This window comes from Fulmarus glacialis, unplaced genomic scaffold, assembly GCF_000690835.1.
Source record: "Fulmarus glacialis isolate BGI_N327 unplaced genomic scaffold, ASM69083v1 scaffold8318, whole genome shotgun sequence".
Taxonomy (NCBI): Eukaryota; Metazoa; Chordata; class Aves; order Procellariiformes; family Procellariidae; genus Fulmarus; species Fulmarus glacialis.
Genome location: NW_009228882.1, coordinates 9,933 through 26,853, shown reverse-complemented (window position 1 = coordinate 26,853; position 16,921 = coordinate 9,933). Strand labels below are relative to the sequence as shown.

General features: G+C 41.3%; 2 protein-coding genes across 2 annotated transcripts in view; both read right to left on the bottom strand.

The window, feature by feature from the left end:
- Positions 1-417: 417 nt before the first annotated feature.
- On the bottom strand, positions 418-5,038 carry LOC104081047 (ovalbumin-related protein Y-like). Its single transcript, XM_009583641.1, has 7 exons — positions 4,871-5,038; positions 4,156-4,206; positions 3,392-3,520; positions 2,508-2,625; positions 2,128-2,270; positions 1,626-1,781; positions 418-819 (listed from the first exon to the last, which is right to left on the bottom strand). Exons 1-7 carry the CDS (start codon positions 5,036-5,038, stop codon positions 418-420), a joined length of 1,167 nt encoding a protein of 388 aa, XP_009581936.1.
- A 9,870-nt stretch (positions 5,039-14,908) lies between these two features.
- Positions 14,909-16,921, bottom strand: part of LOC104081048 (ovalbumin-related protein Y-like) — a 6,541-nt gene continuing 4,528 nt past the window's right edge. Inside the window, exon 6 of the mRNA XM_009583642.1 lies at positions 14,909-15,310. Within this exon, the coding sequence (XP_009581937.1) occupies positions 14,909-15,310 (402 nt within the window). The remainder of the gene's footprint in view (positions 15,311-16,921) is intronic.

Genomic DNA, 16,921 nt, shown 5'->3' with positions numbered 1-16,921 from the left:
GTCCAAGCATCAATTCCAGGATGGTAGCCCAGCAAGCTCAACGGAAAGGACCAGGATTATTCTGAAAGTTGTGTTTATTTCACAGAACTCTTATAGAGAAACCAGTTTCTCAATAGCAGTAGCAGGATTTCTCACAAAAATCAAAATACTGGCCCTGTCTCTCAAGTTATTCAATGGGAAATATTCCTAAGCTACCTCCTGAAATTCTCATTCAATCTTAGATATAAGTCCTGAATACAAGTTGTGTGAGCAGAAATACCTGCACCTAAAGATCTGCTTCTTCAAGAATATCTCCCTAGATATTGAAGGCTTTCCACTTGGAGAAAATATTGAAGAGATGAGATTATACTACAATACTACAGTAAGGGAGATCTGTTTCTGAGGGAAGGCAAGCATTATTGCCAGCTCTTTTTCTTCTTAAGGGGAACAATATCTACCAAAGAAGAGGATGCTGTTGGTTGGATTGTGTTTGATCAAGAAAAGGAAAGGGTGGTCAGCCCTAAACTCTTCAAATTCAGACGAATGTTTGATGTCTCCCATCACCACCGCTGAGCCTGCCATCTCGGTGCCCTTTTCGTTGACTTCCATGTATGCCTCATGGATGGCCTCAGTTATCTTCAGGCTCTCTGCTGAAGAGATGCCAGACAGATTGGCTGAAGGACTGAACAGGTCGGTCATACCCAAGGCCATTAAGACAGATGTGAGGTTATATTTTTCCTCAATCTTCATGCGCGGGAGGTACACTTTCACTCTCTTCTTTTCCATCACATTGGGACTGGTCCACTCCGTAAGTTTTTCAAAGCTGATTTTATTCTCAAGCTGCAAAGAGAGGCAGGGAATGAAATGGCTGAGATGAGTGCAATGGCCTTAACAGCTGTGTTAATACCACTTGTTACTATTTTTTTTCATTTACTTTGTGTACACAATAGAACTGATACTTAATCTTAAATATGTTTGTTTATCCTGTATGCTTCCTCCTGACTACAGCCTATAGCTCATTGTCTTGATGAAGTTCTCCAAAACTTAGTCATCTGAAAATTTCTTTATCAGATCAAGGCTTTTTTTGTGAAAATACAGTTCTTGAAAACATCACAAACTGGCCCCAAAACTGTTCCTCCTGGAGCATATTTTATTGATCCCTTCCCTCATCTTAGGTCCTTTTAATGCTACTTTTCTCATTTTGCTGTTAGTCAGCTCTTGGAATGCTTTCCTCATCACTTCCTTTTTTATTTCTCCTTGAATAAACTTTTCTTGTTTAGCAAACCATTGAGTGGTCTCCTAGAAGATTGAAATCACTCAAAATGAAAAAAAAAAAAAAAAATCCTGCTAACATGTCTGTTTCTGGTACCTATAAAGATCGCTGCATATAGCAACGTCCTCTTCTGCAGGGCTACAGCAGCACTATGCTCCTTTAGCTTCATTTTATTAGCCTGAGTCCCGGGCTCTCGTAAGAGGCCAGTCTCTGCCTGAGCACCTGGTAGCACCTGGGGGGGTTTCGTGCTCCTCTGTCTGCGCACCGCAGCCTTGGTGTGGGCAGCTGGGATGTAAAGGGACAGCAAAAGGCCTGAGGGCAGCCAAGTCCCACTGAAGTGGTAACTCTTCTGCTTCCCCTGCCAGGGCCATACCTGCTCCAGGCCAGAGACATCATCAGGCAACAGCACCAACATGCTCAGCTCCCCGCTGGCGTACGGAAGCTCCAGGATCTTCATTTTCTCTGCAGCCACCGCTGCCACTTTGAAGGTACTGTTCTGACACATCATTTGCACAGGCCTGCTTTCTTGCTGCAAAAACAGAAACGTGAGATGATGTGACCGGGGAGCAATTTTTTCTTTAGGCAGGCAAATGTAGAAGCCCTTTGAAAGGGTCAGGACTCGATCTTCAAGCATGTTGCCTTTGAGGGAGAGCTGTGTCTCCATTTTCCTCTCTTGCCTGCTGGTGTGCTCTGGAAGCCTGGTCAGACACAGCACTTGCAAACGCTTCTTGGCCTTAGGCCCAGGCGCTGACAGTGAGGGGCCCAGCTAAATCACCCGACCTGTGACAGCAACAGGCTGTATATGTAACACCCAGGCTGCTGGCTGTGTGAGCCAACAACCGTCCTGGCCAGAAGCTGTGTCCCTGCCCTCCTACCTCTGTCACATTGAAGGGCACTTCCCGAGTGTGTTCTTCTTTAAACGCCATCTTCCATATCCCTTTGAAGTAAATGGCATTCACAAGGACCAGCATGGTATCGAGATCAACAGAGCCTGAGGCAAGGAAATCTTGGATCTGTCCTTTTAGAAAGAAGCAGGGCAGAGAGTGGTAAGATACACCTTGTCCAGTGTGCACAACTGCCAGCAATGAAGGGCATGGGGGTGGAGGGTGCTGCTTTGTGGAGTTTTGTTTTCACAGCAACAAGCAACCCACTCTTGCTTGACCCACTTTTTCTAGACATTATGAGGAGAGGAAGGCAAGGGTATGGATTATGGTAGGTAGGGGAAAATTTCTGCTACCCATTTTTCAGTCCCTACCATTTGTCTCTTTCTCCACCCAGGTATTAATGAGCTGTCTTGCTTCCTCTGTAGCTGTTTTGAAGTTAACTTCTTCCAGCCCTGCTTTGTAGAATCTCTTCGCACACTTTAAGTATTCCTGTAAGCAGAAGGATTGCAATTGTCAGACTGATGAGAACTTGAAAATGTATGAATGTGAACTGCAAGATCGTGAAATGAAGCAGAATGGTTAAAAGAACAGTGAACTTTTACCCTTGTGTTTGAACATGACAGTCACAGCTGTCTTTCTGTAACTGAATCTTAAAGCTGGACAAGGCATATTTAGGTCCCACACTTTTTTTTCACATAGGGTTCTAAGTTAAAATTTTGAAATATTTTCTTCATTTTACCAAAACATTTTCAGTTTAACAAACACTTTTAAGGATAGACCATGTTTATTTCCTTCTCTTTGTGCCCACTTTTTATTTTTAATACTGTGTTCTTACGGTATTCCTTACAGAAATTCTTAGATTTCAAAAACAAAGCTTCCTTTCACTGGGAAGATTTGATATTTGGCTTTGAAAAAATCCAAATTTGACAAATTCAGTCTTCATGCTTTCAAGTTATAAAATGTATTTAATTTCCCTTAAAAGTTACATTTTTCTTTAAAAGCCGTTTTCTAGCAAATGAACAGCAATCTTGATTATTCCCTGTGACTGTTGCAAGATGGGTGTCTTTTATAGCATTATACTTTTGCCTGGACTCCACCTAACAGCCAGAGGAAGGTTCAAACTGGTTCTGAACGAGTTCCCCTCATGGCTCACAACCACCCCTTCATCAACAGACAGTGGGCTATTGTTGGTGGTGCTTCTCTAGGGGGCCTTTTATAGGGAATCTCGCTGAAGTCAGGTTACAGTACAACTCACCGGAAGAACGGGGTATGTTTCTTCAATATAGAGTCTGTCAGCAATCTTGAGTGAGTATGTAGCATTTGGCATGGTGATATCTGAGAGAAGATCGTTGAATGAATTGTGGATGTATTCAGAAGTGCCACACTGAGGTGATAACATGAAAATAAGAAGATGCATTGCATTAGCTGCTTCTTATCTAGGAAATAGAACCCTGAAGAATTGTCCCTATCAGTTAAGAGTCATGCTGCAGTGGAGTCCTCCCCCACTGACATAGGGCTGTCACCTTTGGGACAGCAGGTGCTGTGGTGATGCTGCATTGAACAGACAAGTTCATCCTTCTCAAGATAAGTCCCCTGAAATGTGCTTGTTGTAAGAGTGCAGTTGTGTTCCTGTCACTGAGACTTCTGGGCTCTTCTCTGCCCTGCTTTGGAGTCTTTCAGCTGCAGCTCTGACTGCTGTGCCCTGACTCCAGGTGCTGAGCCCTTTTCACATTCTGTCCCCCAGCAGCACTTGCCCAGGAAGGCACCCTGGTGCCCAAAGCATCCTGCCCCACACCGTCACTTGTTCTGGTGCAAGATGTGCAACCTGCCTTCTTTCCCTGGTTTTTAACAAATAGGTGAGTTACATCCTCCTACCTTCCCTCCACAGGTCTCCTTGGTTTGAGAGCATTACCATAGTTTTTGACAGGGTCTGAAACTTCCAGGAGGAGAGGCAGAACAGTTCTAGTTTTGTTCCGTGGAGAAAGTAAGACAGAAAAGGAGATCGAGTTATTTCTCTACCTGGGAGTCAGTAGTGTCTCCAACTCCTGTAACGTTATCAAAGTGAAGAACCTGCAAGAGAAAATGCCAGTGGTAGAAATGACAAGCATGACCAAAAATGATGTGAATTTGAGATTTACACACAATGCTTGAGGTAAAGCTGTTGGCTCAGAAAAGAAAAAGTGCTAACTGAGAACATAGATGAACTAAAAATTTACAAGTGAGCTTGCAACTGGTTTATGCCCCCTTGGTCTTCTTGGAAACTGTAAATACCACTCTTTGCTTAGATGATATTTTTTCCAGTGAATGTCTAGAAATTAACTGAGTTACATATTATGTACTGCTAATAATATTCTGTCTGCCTCTCTTCCTGGGCTTTATCTTTTTTATATAGTAAAAAAAAAAATCTGATCACATTATCTGGAAGATGTCAGAATTTAGAAAACAAATCATATAATAAAATTTGCTGACTGGTAATCCATTTTGTTATTGTCCTTGAGACTTTTTTTTGTCTAAGTCAAAACTAATTGCGCCTTATAGTGAAAATATACATCTTTTTTTTAGTATTTTCTCTAAATAACTCTCGATCCAGTTCTCCATTTTGTGACTTTGGTTTATTTCTTGTGCATTAAAACAGGTGAGAACCTCATCAGTGGATAGTATATTTCAGTGATGTCACTTAGAAGGAACCACAAGCACAAGCAGAGGTCACTTTACACCTATGTAAGTAACTTACCTGCTCCATCTCAGATTGAGTGTTACCTCTTGCTCCCAGATAGACCATGGCCAGGGCTGAAATGATGCTCAGGGGGGAATAAAAGATGTTGTCGTTGGCATGGTGGACTTTCAGCTCTTTGAATACATCAAAACAAAATTCTGCATTTGCTGCGGTGATGGAGCCCATTGTGAAATCAGTGTTGTCTAAAGCAAACAGAAAGAGTCTGACTTACTATGATGAAATACATTAATTGTAATGCAAGAAAGTCAGTGCACTTAAACCCCTGAACTTGGCGCACAGGTTTTGTTTCAGCAAACAGAATCCAGTGGTGTGGATTTAAAAGGCAGTCATGCTTTTGGATTCGTGAGCGATCAAAATGCTGGATAGCTACCAGTTATGCATAGGCTGGTGGTTCTTTTATTTGAAACTTGAGTTCTCCTTCTCTGTTCATGTATACCATATTGTTGAAAATGTTGCAAAGAATATTAGTTACCTTGAAAGAAGCTCACTAACAGTCTTTTCTCATCTCTTAAGGAAAAAAACACATATAGATTTGTTCTCAGAATCTTCATTTTTTTGAGACTCCAAACCAGGTTCTTCACTATAGTTTTTAACATCACTTTTAAGATCAGTTAGCAGATCAGCCCTCTATGATCCAAACTACAGTTAATTCCAGTATACAATGTGCAAGTCTGAAGCAACAGCGTAAGTTTTGTTAATTTTACCCTAATTTCACCCTAGTGGAAGCTAGGTTCTTGCACCACCTACTTTATCAGAGGTCTCAAATGTTAGCAACATTACCTTCATTTTTTTTAAATAGGATAATGAAGGCACAGTAATGGAGACTACAAATGATTTACCAAATTCATCCCGTTTATGACAAACATCTATAACTAGTATGTTCTATTCATTGTTGACTCAATTATATCTCACTGTTTTAAAAAAGTGTTCTTTAATTTTTATTATCACCTTTTCCATAAAATCCACCTTTTAATAAGACAGTGCTTGTTTAGCCTTGTGTAATGTGCAGAGATCTTCACATCTTCAATATTTAAATATTTTTTCTACCCTTTTTCTGACATTCTTGTAAAATTCTCAGTGTATTTTCAGCACCTAGCATTTCATCTAACGCTGAAGGGAAGGATTTTTTAGTAAAGAAGACAACACAGAGTAGAAAATACACTGCTGTAAAGACTAATGTAGCAGTATAGTGTTTATACCACTTACAACTTCCCACATGTTGACACAAGCAGAGAGAACCTTGCTAGGGTGGAATTTCTCCTAGCTCTTGGGGATCTTCAAGCAGTGTTTCCCTCTGTGGCTGCTAGAGAACAAAATCCAGGATACTCTGCCATATGTATCACAGTCCCTATGGAATCAGCGCATTCATGTGTGACAGTCATCTTTTAATGTAGGATAATTTGAACAATAGTGCATTTACCTGTTCCCCTGCTAGAATGGATGCTCAATCTCTCTCTGAGTTAAACCACTTATGTAGGTGATATAAGATAGATTTTTTGAATATTTACCAATTCTGCTAGCTATTATATTTTAGGCTTTAAGCTCCATTTATGGTTTTGGTGAAGAAACATATTCATGAAACAAATGTTTTTTTTTTTAAATCTTAGAAAATATAACTATTAAAGGTAACACAGAGCTGCAGTATGCTGGGGTCACCTGAACATGCTGCATTCCTTAATTTCATTGTCTTCCATAAACCGTGCAACTGAGCTTTAGTTGCATCCTCTGGAATTTAAAAAAATTCAATGTTGTCTTTTAATTCCAAATGAAAAATTAAAGTGTAGAGGAAAAAGGAAAAAAGGCTGTCATAACATATCACCAGCTTTTCAGTGTGGAAGAGTTAGTAAACAAAGCTTTAGTTCATACAAACAAATACTTTGACTTTATGCATGGCAGAATGTAAAACAGTAAAATAATGCAGAACAGACGTGAGGGTGAGATGAGGTTTCTGCAGAAGGCATCCTTTAATAATTTGTTTCTTCAACTGATATTGAAGGTCATAAACATGAGGTTACATCAATCTTCTTGTAAATTTTGTAACAGATAATTTTTTTTTAAATTGCAACTCAATTGAACCTAAATCATAATCGAAAGAGATGCTTACCTTATCAGCTTCACCTACGAAGGTAATAGTACAGCTTCACAGCTGTACTTGGGGCAGACTTGCCAAACTCCTTGGAATATATCATGTGTAATTTTGTGACACGCCCCACGCTGCCTATTCTGTGTTTATCAAATAAAGTGATGGATGGAGCTCAATGTCAGACATGCACTTTTAATTGGAATAAGTCCATTCTTTAAAAAAAAAAAAAAAGCCTGAATGAAAGGGTTTTACCCTAAAATCTCCAGAACGGAAGATTCATTCCTCATGGCATGTGAAACCTTGCAGAAAAGGAAGGAGCATATTGAAATGGCTGAAGCAAAAATAATGATAAAAGCTATTCACTGGAACTTGAATAGTAAGTATGATTTGGTTATGGCAGCAAATAGTATGGCATAGCTCGTGAAAATAAAACAAAAAAAGTGAGAAATTCAGTCTTGCAGAATGTCTCTAAGGAATTTTGACTTAATTTCCTTATTATTCCTCTGTAATGAGTACTAACAGACCATATCCCTCTCAGAGTCACCATTCTGTGAATTAAAAAAATTTGGTAAGATCAACATATGCAGGACTGCTTGCTATGGTATGCCCACACTATACTTATTGCAACTTTTCTCTCTCCCGTTGTTGGCTGGACTACCAATATCACTAGTCTTTCTTCCCACCAGAATCCATAGCTCTTGCTGAGGAATGGAGAAACTTCTGCTACCAAGGAACTTGAGAAACAGCACATCCTTCAAAAGTTAGTTGCCAAATTTAATAATATTGAGATAGATTATTCTGCAAAAACTTGTATGCAATTGCCCAGTGCCACTTACAGCCCGCACTGTAAAAGACCACAGACATAGTGTTTCACAGAGCACAGTTCTTCATCCTAGAGCAATCGAGCTCAGGGAACTCAGACATAGTCAGAATCTGCGCAGCACATCAGTGGAACAAAACCTTCAGTGAGCATATTGTTGGAATACAAATTCATTTCAGAGCATCTATATAGAGAAGAATTACAGAGCTGAAGATTTCAGCAGAGAAGAAAGACAAGGCTTCTGTTGCTTTTTAAATTCACGCATCAGGATATTTAGATCCCTGTCAGATGCTACGAGAAAAGGATTTGAACTCGCCGCTAAAATTTTGAAGAGTAGTTTAAGGTGAGTTGTTCTCTTCCTTTTCCACAGGTCACAGCACCAGATGCTAGGTTCAAAATGTGCCTTTTGTACATACAGAGACCATTCTTACAGATCTTCCACAAGTAACTTCATTGCACATCAGGTGAACAAACGAGCTAAAGAAACATTCATGGTCTGCAGGACAGTCATAATATACAATAGCAAGCAGAAAGCAGTCGCATAATTCCTTTGAAATAAAAGAATGAACAGACAATAAAAGAAACTGCTTTGACCTCTCTAAATGCCCTGTGATTTTAAAACAGAAATCCAAAGTCAATACACAAAATGCGTCTGAAATTGTCTAGAACAAATTATGCTTCTGGAGAGAAGAGGTGGACTCTTTAACCCTTTTAGTTGTCTACACAAGGGGAAAGCCTCTGAATCATCCATGCCTCTCTCCCTAATACAGTCCTTACTAGTCGAGTTCAGCTGAAGATGCTAGTGCAATAATAACCATGAAGAGCTCAGTCTGGACTGGTGCACTTAGATGCCACTAGTACTTTACATGGCACAGTGTGTAGCCCAGGCTGGTCTGCTACAGCCATTGCTATGCAGCAACAGTGCTTTTGAGGAAAGGTCTTTAGGCCTTGCCTCACGTTGGTGGCCTATCACTGCAAATCTATTGTAAAGAGAATGAGCTGTTCTCTCACAGGAGCGGTACATAAATTGTTCACCACTGTTGTGAGTCCTGTTTAGCTAAAAATGGTATCACCATGCTGGTGGAAAGACAGGTCAAATAGGTGAACGTGTCTGTGTCTGTACACATTGAATACTTTTAATCACACAACTGGGAGTGCTCCCTAAGCTGCAAGCTGTTCCTGCGGCTGCTGCCCCTTCTGCCTTTCCTGCTTAAGGCTGCTTTGTTTCTGTTCAAACAGACTTTAACACTCACAGCCATGGTCCATTGTTGTACACTTTACAGCTCAGAAGTCAAAGGATTAGCCAATATGTTTTACCTTGTCACTTCTAACTTTTGAGTATGCCTTAAATCTTTTTCCTTGACAATCAAATTGTCTAGCGATATGCTCCAGCTCACCTTGGCATTTGTGCACCATCTACCTGAATCACATTTGGATCATCATAGACAGCCTGTAACTTAGTGGCCACAAAGATGTCCAGTAAGTCAGTACAGTTGTTTCATTACAGCCAATTTGCAGCATTAATGTTGTTAGCAATGGCATGGTTTTCAAAATACTTCTGACTTGAATATATTCATATATTTCATAATGAAAGGAATTTTTTGTTTTGCAGTAGAGAAGGAGCAGTACGCTCCTCCAGAAGCAGATTAATACACAACCCAGTTACTGGTTTTGTTAACATTTATATTTTTTATTGGTCAAATGAATGATTAATGTAAAGCAAGTTGCAGAAGCAACAAAATCATTCCACAAGTAAATAAAAATCTTGATCATGATCAGCCATCAGTGCAGAATAGTAAGACTATAAGAGGCAGTGCATAGTCTACTTGGCTACTTTAGATCTGTCATGGAGTCTAGTGAGATTAAGCAAACCTTCCTGTAACTGAAACGCGTCCTGGGATAAAAGATAATGGATTGCCCTGTCCAGCACAGCTGTGTAATGCAGCACAAATACAAAAGGATGTGTTTTGCCACATATTCTTGTTTTGACAATGCTTGTCCCAAGAAAGAGGTCAGCTAAGGCTCTGCTGTCCTTTGCTCTGCCACGCATCTCATTGTGGAGCTGTCCCTAAACCAACAGACTCTTGGACGTTTGAGCCTTTCCAAAAGGCTATGAAGTCCAGGTCAGCTCACAGACCAAAGCCTCTCAGCCAATCACAACAACACACGCAGAACTCAAGCTTTTGTTCTCATCCACACTGGTGCTCTTTTACCAGTAGGAAAGAGCATGTTGATTGTTTCGTGTTTGCCTTGCTCAGAGTGACTGCCAGTGATTGTTCGGTTAGTTGCCATTGCAGATGTTGGTGCTGTAACTATCAGTGATGATTTCTCTCTCAGTTGTCCTGTAGGACTGTGTTCTTTCCCCAGTCTGAAGAAAATGAGGTGTCTGGTCAAGCTCCTTCAGACAGGAGCTTATAGCCCACCTGGCACCTTTCTGCGGCAGCGCTGTGCCATTCTGAAGAAATGGACATTGTTGCCTGCAGTGCTGCCTTGATCATTCACAGACTGTGACAGGGATGTGCGTACCTCAGTGTTGGCGGTGTGGATTTCTCCAGTGAAGGCATCTTCAGAAGGAGCCTATGACAGCCTTGGTCACAAGTCTCTCACACTTACTCACTGCATTTGCTTAGCAGCGCACACAGCGTCCAGGGTCTGCAACTATACAGGTTCTGGACCAGCACACACAGCACTCCCTTTATCAGTCACCACAGCATACATGGAGTCGCTAATTCATTCCTCAAGTCCCTGGGATCAGCCAACAGCCAGGGTGAGGCTGTGGATGGTCTTACCTCACTGGGTCCTAAGGAGGCAGCATGGTAGCCAGGCCCTTACACCCAGCATACACATGGTGCAGGACAGGTGGCCACTGGCGCTGGCGCAACTAGTTTACTGGCTGTGCCATATGGGAGCTTAGTTAGCAAGGTCCCTCCCCACAGAGAAGATTGTTCATGGCAGCCTGTGACTAGCACTGCTCATGGCACTTTACCTCCCACCGCTCACTGGAAGGCTACCCAGCATGCCAGTTATCTTTGCACATGCTCCCAGGAAAAATAACATTTTTCTTTTGCACAAAAGAGGATAAACTAATCTCTTGGTTTGTTTCAACTCAGATATCCTTCCATGAAGCCTTCCTCTCCTCTGACTAGTAGCCTACTGAGATTCGTAATAATATTCCTGCCTCCCCTGCAGGAAAAGACTGCTGCAGAAAAGGAGAGAAGGAGAAATGTCACTGCACAAAGCTCCATGCCATCATGTTGGCTTTGCAGAAGAGAACTGGGGGCCCTGGCGACACCAAGTTGACCATGAGTCAGCAATGTGTCCTTGTGGCAAAGAAAGTCAACAGCATCATGGGCTGCATTAGAAAAAGCATTGCCAGCAGGTAAAGGGAAGTTATCCTTCCCCTCTGCTCAGCGCTGGAGGGACCACAGCTGGAGCGATGTGTCCGGCTCTGGGCTTTCCGGTACAAAAGAGATGTGGATGTACTGCAGCAGGACCAAAGAAGAGCCACAAAGATGACGAAGTGATTAAAGCATCTTCATGAGAGAAGAGGCTCAGAAGATGGGACTTGTTACCCTGGAGAGGAGAAAGTGCAGGAGCGATCTTATCCATGTGCATAACTTGATGGGAGGGTGAAAAGAAGATGGAGCCAGACCTTCTCCAGTGAACAAGCAAGAGGGAATAGGCACAACTTGAAATAGCATAAATTCCATTTAAACATAAGAAAATACATTTGCTTATGGGGAGGGAGGTAAAGCCAGGTTGCCCAAAGAGGCTGTGGAGTCTCCATCCTTGGAAATATTCAAAACCCAGCAGGGCATGGTCCCAAGCAACCTGCTTAGCTGACCCTGCTTGAAGCGGGGAGCTTGGAATAGATAATCGGCAGAGGTCACTTCCAATCTCATCTGTTTCGTGATTTTGTGTTATTTGTAGAGGAAGATCTCACAGGAGATGGAGACAGCAGGGTTATTGCACATTAATGTGCAAAGAAAGTACTGTGGTGTAGATGAGGCACTTAGAATGGGAGTGTATGGCAAGTCCCACAGAAGAGTACTGTTTCCATGTTGTATGGGGAGCAACATCGCCTCATATTGGGAGGCCCTTGGACCTCTCTTCGTGCTTTCGGGAGTTGTGTTAGTTGCACCAAGAGGTGCAGAAGGTTTCAGGCTTTGTCTTGCCCCCTTGTGTAACCTGCCAAGCCTTCCGTCTGGTGCTGCATAGCAGTCTGTCAGGGAAACAGGGTCTCAATTCTTCAGAAAACAAAAATGCCAGAAGCCTTTGGAAGGCTATGACGAAAATGCCAGTAGCAACAACGAAGTTTTCAAGGTTTATTTATTTTTGTCTTTTTTCAAATAAAAAATTTTGGAGCATTTTAATATTGCTAAAATTTTGGCCATTTTTTTTTTAAAGCAAATATGCTCAGCTGCCTATTGGCATGAGAACCAGAACCGTGCCTGGGAAATGAAACCTGCCAGGTGAAAGCGCAGAGGTGCTCAGGCAGAGCTCCGGGTCCAGCCATGCTCCTGGAGCACCTGCACCTTTCCACTGCATGCTTGCTTGGTGGGCAAGAGCACAGAGAGGCTGAACCACAGACCTCGTCTCTCTGGGGCACAGGAAGGGCTGCTTCTCCCAAATCTCCCCAGGGTTTTGGAGAGCTCAGAGGCCACAGCAGGCATTCATCATCCCACCGGCCAGGTCTGCCACCCCCTTCATGGGGAATACTTTTCCACTGCCCTTTAAATATTGTGCCTCCTACCTGGTCTGTGGTGGCCAGGGCCAGGTCCTAGCTGTTGGTACTTTGTTGCAGGTTTGGTCAGTATTCAGTATTGCTGAATTTGCACTTTTTGCTGCCTCCTGTATTCTTTTTTGAGAAAGGGGAAGCTTTGTACTTGCTTGTAAGCCTCATGGCTCCTTTGCTTTTTTCCCATTCCTTCATTTTGACCTTTGTTGTCATTCAGGAAACAAAGTTGGTCACCAAGGCATATCTTTGTACTTTAAGCACTTTCCAGTTTAATAATCACAGGAAGACTAGTTTGCAAATTTAACCCTTTTCAAGCCTTCTTATTGTTTAAGTGTACGGGCTTTTAAATTTAACAGACTGGATCAACTGCTTCTGGCTACAAGAGATGCAAAAGGTGAATAAACTGCTTAAGATAAACCTTGAGATGTTGAAATTTTGCATCTGCTGGAACTGTTCATATCACTGCTTTCATTTCTAAAGAACAAAAATTAAAGTATACTTGGTAAAATAGCTGGGTTTACCAACGAAAAACAGCTGAGTCTGTATCACAAATATCCTGGTGATACTCAAATAATGTGGATGTCAGACCTGTAGCACCACCTGCTTTCCTCTACAGATCTGCTTTTATCATACCACACTATGTGCTAATGTGGAAATAGCCAATACTAGTGACAAAGTTCCTCCTCTCAAGACTCTCAGTGGGGAAATGCTTTGCCTAATAGTTGTTGATCTGCTTATTCTTTCTTATGCCTTTTGAGTTATATGATTTTCAGATGATTTAATCATCTAAAGTGGCAGAGCTGGTGGAATAGTTGTTCCTTGAAATATTTACCAGACTAATTGTCAATGCATCTTTAATACCCATTGGAATTGTATTGAAAAATACATAAGAATAAGTTAGTATTCTATTGGGCTATTTCTTGGTAATCTGTAATACAGAGAGGAATCAAACTCTAGATGTATGCATTTATACATTTCATAAATGCCTAGGAAACTTCATATCTACATGCTTCATTCATTCTAAAAATAGGATTTTGTACTAAATCCCATTTTACTCACAACAGTTATCAATGTAATGCTATTTTTAATGGTTTGTGGTCCAGAAAACTAATATAATTCTCATGACAAGCAGTTGTGGTTTTCTTTTATTATGTTAACAAAAAAAATCAATTATATGCATCAAAATCAATAATGTATGATTAGAATGAAAACAGGACATAGTATTGAGCCAATATATCCGTATTTGCAGATGGCAATGGACACATAGGAAGAAAAAGACAGAGAATATTAGGATTCTCATGTACTTCTTAAAAACAAGAGATGTAGCCTTGAACTATCATAGGAACAAAGCCCAGCTGCATTCATGGAAGAATAATGTACTCGAATTTTGAACTTCACCTGAGGGCTTTCCAGGGACTAATTGAAGTTTACTTGCTAAGCAAGCTCAATAGAGACAGGGACTATTTTGAAAGCTGTGTTTTTTCACAAAACTCCCATGGAGAAATCAGACTCTTTAATACCACTTGCAGGATTTTTCTCAAAAATCAAAATGTTCTCAAATTTGAAGTGTCTTCCAATGTTTTAAACAAGCATTTAGACAGTTCTTTTGGCTGGTGGTTCTCACTGAGTTCTGGATCATCTGGATCATCCGGATCATCCAGATATCCATGTTTCAGGCTTTGAATCTACACTCTGTGAGAAGGCATAACTGCACCTACACAAAGTTAGATCCCTTTGCGCTCTCTGAAGTGGAAGGGAGACTCTCCATGACTTTGGAGAACCTCTGCAAGAAATTCAGAATTAGGTGAGGAACTCATGGTGAGAGGACAACTCTGGTGAGAGTGGACATGTATACCATTTCCCAACAGCTAAGTAAAAAAAATTAAAATTTACATGGGCACCAGTCAATAACCTGCATAGCAGAATCTTATCCACAAACATCTCCTCCAGACTGGAGATCTCAAAGCCCGTGTTTCAGGAACAACAACATGGGTTTGTCAGCAGGATGCTACCGGGGAATGGGATGAGCACAGCCCATGCCTTTCTATGTGATGGACTCCCAAAGGCTTGGAGTCATGCCTGCAACTTGTTCCTTGAGTGAAAATCACTTGGCCCCTTCCTGGCTGGCGGGTGCCTCTAATCTCTGCTGGCTCAGTCTTTCTCAGCTCAAGCAATCCTGAAACCAGTATGAGAAGGGAAAGGAGTAAACATGCTTGCTGCTGTTTGCTCACCTGCAGGTATGTCATTGCTATGGAAGCTTCCCAAATGGGCATTTCTTAGATTAGGCTTTCCACTTGAGAAAATATTGAAGAGATGAGATTACGCTACAATGTTATCGTAAAGGGGGTCTGTTTCTGAGGGGAAGGTAAGCATTATTGCCAGCTCTTTCTTTCTTTAAGGGGAACAATATCTACCAAAGAAGAGGATGCTGTTGGTTGGATTGTGTTTGATCAAGAAAAGGAAAGGGTGGTCAGCCCTAAACTCTTCAAATTCAGACGAATGTTTGATGCCTCCCATCAACTCCACTGAGCCTGCCATCTCGGTGCCCTCTTCATTGACTTCCATGTATGCTTCATGGATGGCCTCAGTTATCTTCAGGCTCTTTGCTGAAGAGATGCCAGACAGATTGGCCGAAGGACTGAACAGGTCGGTCATACCCAAGGCCATTAAGACAGATGTGAGGTTATATTTTTCATCTATCTTCATGCGCGGGAGGTACACTTTCACTCTCTTCTTTTCCATCACATTGGGACTGGTCCACTCCGTAAGTTTTTCAAAGTTGATTTTATTCTCAAGCTGCAAAGAGAGGCAGGGAATGAAATGTCTGGGATGCAAATACAACTTCTTCCTACCATTCATTTTAATCAAGGCTATCATAAAAAAACCAAACCAGAATCATTCCTGAAGTGCATCCTATCAACATCCTTCTTGTAGGTTATTATTTGCCTCTCCAGTACTGCCTGTGTCACTGTCCTTTTATTCAGTTCCTTACCTGTCTGCTACATCCCCTTCTGTCCAACTAATCTTGTGTCTCATGAGGCACAATCCAACAGCTTCACAGCCTAGCAAATTAGTCAATTTGTGAAAGAGATTGCAAAAAAAGGCCATGAAAATTTAGAGTTTATAGTACCTAACAAATGCACACTCTTCTACGTCTTCAATAACTCTATAACATAATTCCAAAAAATTGCTGAAATAAGACTAATGGGTTATATAATGCAGGCTGCATCACTTTTTCCCTTTCTTGAGTACAGATAGGTAATTTGATAACACCTTGATAACTTCATTTTAAATGATTGACATTGGAATACTGATTTTTTTGCTACTTCTTTCGGAAATCCTGCATGAAGATAATCCAGTCCACCTGACCGAAGGAAATTAAGGTTTCGAGTTTTGTTTCTCCCTTGCATCTGTCCATTTTTATTTCCTCTTTGCCGTTAGCATCCTGCATTCACTCAGTTGTTTAGCTTCATTTTCCTCCAAGACCAAGACAAAAGTTTCATTTAATTTTGCACAGTCAGTAGATTATATTTGTATTCTTGCCTCACTGCATACTGGTCCCACTTTTCTCTTTTTTTTCTTTAAAGGATAAACCCTTTTTTTTACTAGTTTTCATGCATCTGGCAAAAACTGACTCAACCTGTCTTAAAGCAGTTTTGATATTTTCTTTTACTTTCTATGCTGTTCTCATTTTCTGTCCTTGTACGTTCATGGATTCTTTCTGCTGTTGATGTTCATCCCATTCGACCCAAGTCTCTTCTGTTTTCTTTGTCTGATGTGTAATTTCCAAATATCTTCCATGCATTTCCTTTCCATCTCTATATTTAAGACTCTCTGAAGTCTTGACTGATGAAGTGTTATTGATCAGTTAGTTTAGCTTGATTGGTTTCACCATTTCAAAATCAAGAATATTTTATTAAGAACATGCTTTATCTAACTTCGTTTTTCATTCCATGATGACATAATCAGAGCAATTTTTGAAAGCAGCCCATTTATGATGTTTAATGAGGATTTTGTTGAAAAAAAATCATTAGTGATTCCTGCAAAGAATGCCCAATTCTCATCAGTTTTAGCAACATTTCTTTCACAGTTTATATGGGGGGGTAGATGAAATTACCTCTCAGTGAAAAAAAATATATCTGCCCATACGTACATCCTCTTCTGCAGGGCTACAGCAGCACTATGCTCCTTTAGCTTCATTTTATTAGCCTGAGTCCAGGGCTCTCGTAAGAGGCCAGTCTCTGCCTGAGCACCTGGTAGCACCTGGGGGGATTTCGTGCTCCTCTGTCTGCCCACCACAGCCTTGGTGTGGGCAGCTGGGATGTAAAGGGACAGCAAAAGGCCTGAGGGCAGCCAAGTCCCCCTGAAGCGGTAACTCTTCTGCTTACACTGCCAGGGCCATACCTG

Bases quoted from the DNA above. Each gene is read 5' to 3' on its own strand.
- LOC104081047 (XM_009583641.1), bottom strand. From the start codon at position 5,038: ATGGGCTCCATCACCGCAGCAAATGCAGAATTTTGTTTTGATGTATTC. The intron at 4,207-4,870 runs GTAAGTTACTTA...TTTCTCTTGCAG, and splicing joins CTCAATCTGAGATGGAGCAG to GTTCTTCACTTTGATAACGT. The intron at 1,782-2,127 runs GTAGGAGGGCAG...CTGTTTTTGCAG, and splicing joins TGCCCTTCAATGTGACAGAG to CAAGAAAGCAGGCCTGTGCA.